This window comes from Nanorana parkeri, unplaced genomic scaffold (assembly GCF_000935625.1).
Source record: "Nanorana parkeri isolate BGI_ZX_2015 unplaced genomic scaffold, ASM93562v1 scaffold451, whole genome shotgun sequence".
NCBI lineage: Eukaryota > Metazoa > Chordata > Amphibia > Anura > Dicroglossidae > Nanorana > Nanorana parkeri.
Window position 1 is genome coordinate 346,275 of NW_017306719.1, and position 11,763 is coordinate 358,037.

General features: G+C 44.4%; 1 protein-coding gene across 1 annotated transcript in view; it reads left to right on the top strand.

Moving 5' to 3' along the window:
• LOC108790133 (probable enoyl-CoA hydratase echA8) overlaps window positions 1-11,763 on the top strand; it is a 53,155-nt gene that overhangs the window by 29,178 nt on the left and 12,214 nt on the right. The window contains exon 5 of the mRNA XM_018560342.1: window positions 10,590-10,739. Within this exon, the coding sequence (XP_018415844.1) occupies window positions 10,590-10,739 (150 nt within the window). The remainder of the gene's footprint in view (window positions 1-10,589; window positions 10,740-11,763) is intronic.

The window sequence follows — 11,763 nt, forward strand, 5'->3', positions numbered from 1 at the left end:
GTCACCAGATCTCCGACTGAACTCCCGGAAGACCCGGAAGCCGGCGGAGAGGTGAGTACCGATCAAACATTTTTTAATCGACTAAAGAAATTCATCGGAGAATTAATCGTTCATTTCTGCAGCCCTAAAAAAAACATATCTTACCTTTTTAGGTGTTTCTTTCGAGTAGGATTACACAAAGGCAGCTTTCATTTCTTCCAGTTCTGTCAACACCCTTCCGCATGACATCCCTCAATCAGCTGATCGAAGGAGCAGGTTTGAAAGTTCTCGGTCATAGGGAGCCTACAGCCAATCAGCTGCAAGCTCAGTTCGGGTATTCTTACAGTGGCCGAAGGTTGTAATATATATCTATATGCCCGGCTTTAGGAACAGTTTTTTGTTTTAAAGTGCATTAACATACAGCGTACCACCCTGGCTTTGATATCTTTACCCTTGTTAGGACAGACATGTGCATATCTCTTATAATAGGATCTGATAGAACAGTACAGACAGGATTAATTATGGTAAGCATAACTCCCCAGCCTTCCCTCTAACCCTCTCCTTAACAGTACATAGAAGGAAGTTAAGCAAGATTTGTATAGGATTTTCTCTTTCATTCATTGAAGGACACAGTGGAGATCTTGAATCCCTTACCAATGGGTTTATAGCGCCTTCTTCAGGAGAAGAACAGTAGGCACAAAACAAAAAATCAGCCTGGGGGCAGCCCCTGACAGTGGTCAAACCCCCTAACAGCTAGAGCCAGCTCAGTTTTATGCCTAGCGTCAAGGAGTTAGGACCTAAGCTCCCGGCTGGGAATATTAGTTTCCTTTCTTTTGCAGGGAATCTCTGGATATTCTAGATACTTGTAGTCCCCCCAGCTCAGCCATCGAACGTATGCAGATCCTTAGCTACATGCGGGGACGGCTGTGATCCTGGATTGGGGCAGCCTGTGAGCTTTCCTCATAGGGGGGGGCCCATATGACTTTATGACATGCTGTTCTGTCACAGTGCCCCCCACGCACAAAGAACCACCGTTTCGGCAGATGGGGCATTCTCTCACGGGAAGGGGACCCCCTTTTCCTATCAAGGTATGGTAAGTATAAGGAACACTCTCCTTTCCCCCTTCTCCTCCCTGGGTGGTATGGAGCTGATTTTGGGTACCCCTTGTCCCCTTCTGCCTTGTCTGGCTGTGTATCCGCTGTGCCTGGCTGTGTGGTGACAGGTGCCACACTTGTTTTGGCGTCATAAGTTTTTAATGCATCAGATTGGTGGTGGGTTCTCCAGTCATTCACATAGCCTGTCCACGTGTTTCGGTATATACCGGACATACAGTATGTTGGGGGCAAGAGTTCACTGTCAGTGTCCCCGTTGTGGAGGGGCTTACTGGCAGCCCTGTGGTGTATAGACACGGAGGCAGCAACCTTGTGTTGTTTTTCTACTTGTTGGGAAGCCTGGTGGCCTGTTAGCCTTGTGTGCTTTTGAGCCCTCCCGCGGGTGTGCTCACCACGCGGTCGGGCTGACTGTTACTTGAGGCAGCGGCTTGCATCCTTTTGCAGTGGGAAGCCACGGCAGCCATGTCACTGGGCAACTGCCCTCCTGTCATGCCCCTCATGACGTCATGGGTGCACACACCCATGGTTGGATTACCCATATTCAAGGCTGTTGCTTGCAGCCTTCTGCAGCTGCCATGTCGGTGTGGGCATCTGTCCTCCTGTCACGCCCCTTGTGATGCCGCTTTCTGTCGGATCGCAGTGTGCCCAGGATGGTAATCTATCCTAGGTGTTTGTTCACCCTGCAAGGTGTGCAGATTGTGTATTCTAGCCCTGGCTACTGGTTTCCTAATTTTGGAGACATATGGGGGGTTGTTTTGGCGCAGCTGTGTTTTTAGTCACTTACACGGTTCTACGGTTTTATAAATTAATACTAAAAAAAAAACTCACTGGGAGCCGGTATTTCACATCACTGGTAGTTTTCCCTGCAGCTTCTACCAGTGTTGTTCGCATTGGGCTCCTTTTAGGGTCTGCATGCCTTTTTGCTGAGGATATTAACCTTCTCCTTTCCTTGGCTCCATCCTAATCCTATAGGTTAGGATTTTTTTTACTATGGACTGTCCCTGTTATGTTTCTGCAGTTGCTCCTTCGCATGTTCTTCGAGGGCGGGATTTGACTGGGCGTAGTTGGTCTCTGTCCTGGTATGACTTCAGGCGGACATTTCGTGGGATCTTCTGGATCTCCCTGCCATGCCTTTTTCTGCCTACTTTTTGGCTTGATTTTGCTGGGGTCCTGTGAAACCAAGGCTTCTTGGGATGTTGTTCCTATGTGGCTATGACTCAGTGGTCTTTTTCCACTGGGATTACATTGCTCCTTGTAGGTATTGATGCGGGATTTAGATTTAGTTCCTAGTTATTTTTGTGGGGCAAATCTTAGCTTTCATTTTGTAGCTGGACTGGGACTAGCACTTGTCCCTGGATTCCTTGTGGGGCTGGTCTGTACATCATGAAACTATCAGCCTTCTGCTCTTCAGTAATTGATCGGAGTGTTTATCTACGGTATGTGTCTCCCAGCGTGCATTTAGCCTATGTTTCTGCAGGCTCTTGGTTGCGCCCTCGCACCTGGTGGATATATCTTATCTCACTCGCAGGTTGGGTTGCCTGCTCTGTGTGTTCAGGAGTTGTATTGGGATCCCAAGCACATGGGAAATGTTTTCCAGCTGTTTTTTTCTGGGCACCTCTGTCTACTGGTCCTTGTCTTTTTCCCCTTGTAAGTCTTTTGGCTATGTTAGCTTTCCCCTTGTTCGGCCTCCAGAAGGGGATCATGGTGCTGTTTTCTGTCCGCAGGGGCCCTTGCATGTCTATCGGTCAGGCAGACTTTGGATGGCAATCGTACATTGCTGACTGTGTGGAGTAGTTTAGTCTTGTACCCACCTCTCTGGTTGGTTTGCGGTTGTTCTATGTACTGCTTTGCGACTAACTGGGTTTGCTCTAGCTGTTAGGGGGTTTGGCCACCATCAGGGGCAACCCCTAGGCTGAGTTTTTGTTTTGTGCCTACTGTTCTTCTCCTGAAGAAGGCGCTATAAATCCAAATCTCCACTGTGTCCTTCAACGCAGAGAAAATAATTTTACGGTGAGTACAAAAATCCTATTTTTCAACAAATAAAAAGGTAAGCAGCAAATTTTAAACATTTTTTAAAGTTATACTATGTGAATGGGAACATGTAACAAATATAAAGTAGATTGTATCCCACTTTGGCTGCAAAAGTGGAAATATACTCACTCTCTAGATCCACTTACTTTTGTTGTTGATGTGCAGATGTTTCATTTAGTAGACAAAGCATTCTTCTTGTACCAGTATCCAATGTACTGTTAACATAACCTTAATAAGAAATGAGTTCCCGTATGTCTCAATGAGTTGACTATAGTACATGTCGATAAGCAAATTCCCATGTCTCAATGAGTTGACTATAATATGTGTCACTAAGATATGTAGTTCCTGTACACAAAACAAGTAAGACAGGAACCCCTTTGATGGTTATCTTTTGGGAAATACTTGCCTCGAAAGACAAGTATTTTCATTTCATAACGACATCTGTAATAAGTGTATGTATCAATTTTGTTTACATTTTTGTCCCAGATACCATTTCTCCACTTGTTTGGCCTCTACTATGTTTATACTATTGCTGTGATGTTGAACATCTGCCATAGTAGTGTTTGCATTTCTATTCTTACAAAATATATTCTGGGATCAGTTCATATTGTGTAAGTGTGCTTCATATCAAGAGATCAGACCTCACAGCTTCTCAAAAGGCTGATGAAGTGCAGTAAGTGCAAGAACACTAGTGCAATCTACTGTATATAGCAGCATCTGGTTGTGAAGCAATAGGCATGCCCATATCTTAATAATGTGGCTAGTTCTCGTGCTAGGGGAAGAACAGTTGTTCATTTCAGGCCCGTTCACACTTGCCCCCTGGCTGGGCTAGTGTGTTGTGATGGCTTCAGCTGTGTGTTTACTTTTTTTTCCTTTTTAACTTTATTTGGAGTGTACAAACTGTACACTCCATTCAAATTCCCACACAGCACATTGTTATGTACTGCTATTTGGTGACCTGTGGTGCGGTGCAGTGCATTGAGGAAAAATGCAGCGGGTCTACATTTTTTGGCACTGCACCACAGATCACAACCCCATTGTGGTGTACATAGAGAACAATTATTTTCAGTGTGCTCTAGCGTTGACTGTTGTTGTTCAGTTACTGAAAAACACCAGTCACCTATCTAGTATGAATGGGCCCTAAGTCTCACCATCTTGGAGCACATGGGGGCAGAAGATATCATATTGGGTGCAGGCCTGTCAGGAGGACGCCCCACCTCCTTAAAGGTACAGAAACACACAAGGGATCCAGCACATCCCATTGGCAGCTGAGAAACCCCATGCGTCGCTGCACCAAATCGGTAAAGCAAAAGGACTATGAGTTTAGCGTTAGGACCGCACTATAAGAGGTGCCTTGGCGCGGCAGTGCGGCTTACACATCCTTTGCAGAAGACGTGTATCCAAACCACTGTCATTCTCCTTAGTGGTGAGACAAGTTGTTTTACATGCTAGTTTGTGAGTGTGCCATGATGCCTTTCTACTGTTCAAAGCCCATTTCGTGTGCACCTTACTGTATAACTGGTAACAAATTGTTGAGTGCGTTTGTCATTTGTTTTGCTGGGCCCTAAGTCTGACACATGCAACAGGTAAAGCAGGGTTAGCAAACCTCCGGCCCTCCAGCTGTGGTGGAACTACAAATCCCATGAGGCATTGCAAGATTCTCACAGCCTCACAGACATTCTCACAGACATGACTCCCGAAGAGAGATGCATGGGATTTGTAGTTTCACCACAGCTGGAAGGCCGGAGGTTTGCTACCCCTGAGGTAAAGGTTTAACATGCAACTGAAACCAAAACTTTTTTTTTCACTTTGAAAAAAGTAGAGAAGGATTAGAACACCTGTCAGGTTTTTATTGCTGTATGTGTCCCCCTTCAGGAAGATCCGCCCTTTCTATTTGTCCTTGTGAGCATTATCACTGAAAGTAAAAGAAAATCACAAATTTGGGGTTGTCACCAGAACAGGAAGGGAAACCTTCCACTGGGGATACTGGTTCTGGTGACCCTGCTGACTATCAGGGATTTCCCTCTCCTAAAGGTGCCTATACACTGCTCGATTCTCGTACGAGAATCGCGGGAAATCCCACGATCGTACGAGAATCGAACAGTGTGAACGAAGACGTGCAACCGTTTCTACTGTACGGTCGCATGTCTTTTGTCTAAGGAGCATGTTAGAAAACCAGCCGAGAATCGTACGATTTTCGGCTGGTTTGAACGGTGCTCGGGAGACAAATGCCGAACGGGCCGGTGTGCGCACGCGCACACTGCCCGTTCAGCATTGCGGTCATCGGAAGCCCGCCCCTCAGGGGGGCGGGCTTGCGATGATCGAGAGTACGATCTGCCTGTCCAAGATGGGCAGATTGTACATTTTTTTAATCACTTTACAACCATGGTTGTACAGTGTATGGCCACCTTTAGAGGGATTTCCTCTCACTTTCTGTTGAGGCTATCACACAGGACGTTAAGTGAAATCTCTTCAATGGGACACAGATGGGAAAAGAAAGCTGACAGGGCATATATATATATGTATATACAGGTGAAACTCGAATAATTAGAATATCGTGCAAAAGTATTCACTGTGCTTAGTAAATAAGGTGAAGCTGTGTTCAATCAGATACTCAATCACGTTAAAAGGAAATAGGAAAAAAATGGATTTTTCTTGCACATTGACACTCACCCGCTCCTGATCGCTGCTCTGTAAAAAAAAACCCTGCTGGCACAAAGTTTCTTGGCTGTTTTCTGATAAGTATAAAGGTGCCCATACACCTTGCAATTATCTGCAGATTTTCTGTGGTCAGATGGAAAAAGTGCAACAGATTGGCCCAGGTGGAGATTACTCCATCCACACAGTTTAGTGTAGATGGAGGAATCTGTTGCACCTTTTCCATCTGACCACAGAAAATCTGCAGATAATTGTAAGGTGTATGGCCAGCTTAAGGCTTCATTCACACAAGAGAAAATTTGTTCAGGGTGTAGAAACATGTTGAAAGAAGTAGAAAAAAAAGTTTTTGTTTTTTTTGTCGTTGGTTGTTTTGTTACTCGCCCAAATGCTCAGTATCGGTGCATCCCTAGTTTTTATTATATACAACGCTTTAGCAAACTACATGTAATTCATTTAGGGTTTACATGTACTTTAACAGAAGTCTATTATTTTCAGTAGGAGATCTTTGTTTGGTTTTGTCCAAAGTTTTCTGACACAAACATGCATGTTCCATATTTAAGTGAGCCAACTTTCTTCACCAAACATTCAACTTAGGAGTGGTAAGAAATAATTAGTTTCTAAAGTTTAGCAGTGGAGAATCTTCCTAGTAGTACCCCACATTTAATATGGTGTTCATTGCATGGTAGTCATTGTTTGTTGACAGCTCCACAGGGCTAAAATTAGAGCTTGCATCACCACATGCAAACAGGGAGAACTACTTTCATGGTGTCCTGTTGCTCTGTGTTTACAATCATGTGGTCTGTTTTCAAGCCACACAAGCAAAATGTTGCATTATTTGATGTACTGCCTATTTTGACAACTGTGGTGGACACATCTGTCTTCATATTTTCCAAATCCAGAGACAATTTGTCTTCTCGATCCCTTTCTGGGAGAAACATGTGAGTAAGATGAAGCACATCCAAGCCTCTCTCTTATACCAACTGTAGTTAATTTACAGGTTCTAAGCAAACAAAGGAACATCATCAAAGAAATCATAATTATGAAATGCTGACAGTCTACAGCGTTGCCTTTACTGTGTATTACTGACGTTACATTTATTAATGAGGATTGTTTGACAAAGCCCTAATTCCTGTGCAGTAACTGGTGTGTTATTGCTCAGCTGCCTGATTGTCCTGGACAAAAAATCTGCAGCCTGCAGCAGATGTTATTGTAGGGCAATATATTTTTTTTATACTAAATAGAGATCAGCAGGTATTTGAATGAATGGGCAAATGTGAAAGCGCAAGTAATAGTGGAGTTTTGAGATCCACTTGCTTGTTCACATCCCCTTATGCATAAAGCAAAGGGAATCATTAATTATGTGCCCTGTCCACAGTAGCTGGTGCACTTGGAAATGTGCATATACGGATAAATTGGTAAAACTCCACTCTAATCTGCGCTATCAAATTTGCCAGGCCTGAAGCAAATTTTTTTAATCCTTTAAATATCATGTCTGCTTCAAATGAGGAAACACAACATTCTTAGTTTCAGGCTACTAAATCTAAAGAATGTTTTACAGCAAGTGTATCTTCTTGAAAATATGGTTTTAGTTTATCTGTTCTGCCCCACTAGTCCAAAAATGTTTTTTGAAAGTTTTTTTTTTTCTCTTCCGTTCATTGAAGGCCATCAGAATATCTTGACCATTGGTTTATATTGTCACCTGCAGGAGTAGGACGTACACATACCAAAAAACACAAAGCTAACCCAGGGGTGGCCCTTTGTCTGCAACAGCCCACTCAGTTTTTTGCCAAGCAATTAGGAGATAGGACCTACATTTTTTTTGCTGGGGTCTTTGGTCCAGTTTTTTTTCTTGTTTTTGTTTTTTCTTCTTCAATTAAGGTGCGGCTGAAGTTTCTGAGGACAGAGTTTCCCTTCCAACATGGAAAAGAGATGTGGGTCTCTTTAAATTGTTTCACCCGTTTATTTACTCTGCAAAGTCTCTGCCCCCGTTCCAGCCTCATTACAGTCTGCTGGTTTTCTGCCTGAGGTTTTGGGTGGCTTGCACCTCGCTTTGACTTTTGGTTCTTTTCATTGTGTGATGGATGGCTTTGTTTCACGTATAGCAAAGGCCTTGTCACGCTCTTCCGCTAATAATCATCCACCTCCTTCTTCCTCGGAAGTAGGAGAGCCTTCCGCTGCCGCAGATCTGGAATTCTCTGATAGTAAGGATGAGATACCTGTGGCAAAACTGGCTCAGCAATAGGAGTTAGTGGCTGCCCTGGTCAAGGCGGTCAAAGAGACTCTTAATTAGTGATGAGCCGAACATACCCCGTGTTCGGTTCTAACTCGAACTTTCGAACATGGAAAAAGTTCTAACTCGAACTTAGAACTCAATGCAAGTCTATGGGGGTAGAACTCAGAAAATTAAAGGTCCCCATTTTGAAGCCTTATATGCAATTTATTGGCCATAAAAAGTGTATGGGGATCCGGGTAGTGCCCTGAATGACAGGAATCAATGAAATTTAAAGCAAAAAAAAGAGAACAGACCGCGGGCATCCCATAATGTTCGGTGTTCGGCGAACGCTCGAACATGCTATGTTCGAGTCGAACATAGGTTCGACTCGAACGCGAAGCTCATCCCTACTCTTAATATCCAGAATACGCCTGACTCTTCTAAGGATCCAACTGTTCCATTTGGTACTCACAAATGCAAAAACTCATCTCGGGTCTTTCTTTACAGTTCTTTTTTTTAATGATTTTTATATATAAGGATTGGACTCTTCCTTTTAGGAGTCGTTTGTGAAGAAGCGGGCTACTCCGCCGATGGTGCATCCCCATATCTCCAGGTTTAATATTGCTACTGTCATTCTCCTTGAGGATTCCCTGCCCATTTCGGGACCCGCCAGATAGGAAGGCTATGAGTGTTACAATTTAGATATACATGGTCGCGGGTGCCATGATTAGACTGGCTCTGCCGTCTGCCTTGGTCTCGCAGATGCTGACGGAGGGACTAAGCTCTTGCATCAAGGTCTGGCGGTGAAGCAGGTTTCCCCTGTATATGTGGAGTTGGCAGACCAAATGGTTTGGGCCACAAGTATGTTTATGATGTGGCGTTGGATTCGGGACAGCTGGTCTCCTGGCTGTCTGCCTGCCTCTGTGTTGGTCTTTCAACAACTATGGCTTAAGTGTTGGACAGTGGATCAAACTTCTAAGAAGGCTTTGACTGAAGTGCCCATCGACTGTTTGTTTGGTGCTTTGTTAGACGAGATCATTAAGAATCTCAGCGGTGGTAAATTCACTTTTCTTCCACAGGTTAAGTAGGTGAGGGAGACTTGGCGGAAGTCAGGACCCTCCTTCTCGGTGCACAGGCTCATTTCACCCCTGGCAGCCCAAGTCCTCTAAGCTCACGGATAAGTCTTCCTTGGCATGAAGGCTGCCTAGCCTCGATAGACATCAAGGACACCTACCTTCATGTCCTCATTTGCTGCAGTCACTAGTGCTTCCTTTGGTTTGCAGTGGGGGAGCTTCAGTAGCAGTTTGTGGCTCTTCCCTTTGGTCTTGCCTCGGCCCCTCCAGTGTTTTCACAGGTTTTGGCACCAGTCCTGACACTTAAGACTACTGGGGATATTGATAGTTGGGTACCTGGACGATTTGCTACTTCAGGTGCCCTCCAGGCTTGATCTGGTGTTCGATCTCTCTGTAACGATTTGAACCCCTGAGGAGTTTGGCTGAATTCTGAATTTGCAGAAGTCATCTCTAGTGCTCTCTCTTCATCTGAAATAAATGAGTCTGACCTTGGATTCAGGCATGGCCAGAGTTTTTCTTCCCCAGGATAAACTGCAAAAGCTTTGTCATCATCTGCGCTTGTTACACAACCACCGGTTTAGTTACATTTGCACCTCCATGCGAGTGCTGGGTCTAATGGTGGCCTCCTTCAATGTGGTACTCTATGCTCAACACCATTCCAAGATTCTGCAGAGGAAGATTCTTGCCAAATGGTACAAGCTCCCAGGATCCTTGCACAGGACGATTCATCTTCCCATCGAGTGAGGGTGTCTTTGGCATGGTGAGTTGTTGCAGATTGGGGGTTTGGCCACCAGCAAGGCAACGCTCCTGCATTGGCTATGTGTTTGTTTGTATGCCTATTATCCTACTACTGCCGGCGATATAACCCAATGGTCAAGATATTCTGATGGCTGTGTCCAATGTACGGAGATAAAATAATTTTCTGTTAGTGCAAAAATCTTATTATTATTCCTGGGCAAACTGTCCTTTATCCAACAATACATATAGAATCACTAATGTATAACACACATAAAGCAAATCTGATGGGGTCTAGTTATATATAAAAAAAATCACATAGCTTTTCGTCCAGCAAAACTGCACGTACCTGTGTCCTGTGTGAATTAACCAGTATTCACTCATTACTGTATAAGGCTGGGGCTCTTTTGTGAACGGGGTGAAATGAAATGTTATGTTTGAGTTACAAGTTAGTGCAAATGGATACTTGCATATCATAGGTTCTGACTGTTAGCTCTGATGAGTTCAAGATTTTTTGGGAGGGCTAAACTTGATAGATCTGTGTATTTTTTTAAACAAACCATCTAATTATACCACAGTGGCTTCCTTGGAGTAGGACTTGCATTGCATTTGTATACAATAGCCAATAAGGTTTCTGGACAGAAGTTTTATTTACATTTTAGGGAAATTTGCAGAATGGTAATTGCATCCATAAGCAATAGATGACTGCGGATAATACCTAACGTTTCCTTCTCTGACAAAATTGTAGTACACTTGATATTAATAAAACATATTTATTTAATCTTTCAGGAGTTCCCTTAATTGATGGAGGAACAGTGAGATTGCCACAGTTAATTGGCCTTTCAAGAGCTCTGGATTTGATCCTCACGGGGCGGCCAGTGACGGCCCGGGAAGCATATGAGTTTGGTCTAGCAAATCGTGTGGTTCCTGATGGACAAGGTTAGTGCTGAACTTAAATTGCAGTTGAACTTTCTGTTTTTGTTTGCAAGACAAATCCTGCAAAGTAACTGGTGTGTTACTTCCTAGCTGTCTGTTTATCCTGGACGAATAATCCACAGCCTGCAGCAGATGCTATCTGTAGGGCAATATTTGTTATTATACTAAATAGAGATCAGCAGGTATTTGGATGAATGGGCAAACGTGAAAGCGCAAGTAATAGTGGAGTTTTTAGATTCACTTACTTGTGCACATCCCCTTATGCATAAAGCAAACAGAAACATTGCTTATTTTCCCTATCCACAGTACAGTAGCTTGCACACATGGAAATGTGCATATACAGATAAATTAGTGAAACTCCACTCTAATCTGTGCTATCAAATTTGCCAAGCCTGGAGCAAATTATGTATTATTCACTCACCTTTAAACATCCTATTCCTTTAAATATGCTGTCTGCTTCAAATGAGGGAAGACACAACATTCTTAGTTCCAGGTTACAAAATCTAAAGGAAGTATAGCGCAGGCATTACAGCCAGTGCATTCTCGAAAAGGTGGTTTTAGTTTATGTGTTCTGTGGATACAAGACTAAAGGCTGCTTTCCCCTGCCAGGTCCCACCATGCAGCCTGCTGTTGTGGCCCTTTGCTGTTGTGTAGATGGACTGTCAAATGCAATCTGCCAAACCTCTAGGATGAGCAGGGGAAAGGCTGCTTTCCCCTGCCAGGTCCCACCATGCAGCCTGCTGTTGTGGCCCTTTGCTGTTGTGTAGATGGACTGTCAAATGCAATCTGCCAAACCTCTAGGATGAGCGGAAATACCGGGGGCCTGAGGCTGTGGGGTCCGGTCCTGGGCACCCACTGGAATATGGGGCAGTGCAGGGTCCTACCGGGGCCCCGCACTGCCGTCGGGCTTCTCAGTAAGGGGGCGGGTCCTGTGACTCCTCTCCCGCCCGCGTTCCTAGTAACAGGCGGCATGAGAGGAGAAGTGTGTGTGTCACACGCCCTGCCCCCTGCAGTGCACACACCGAGG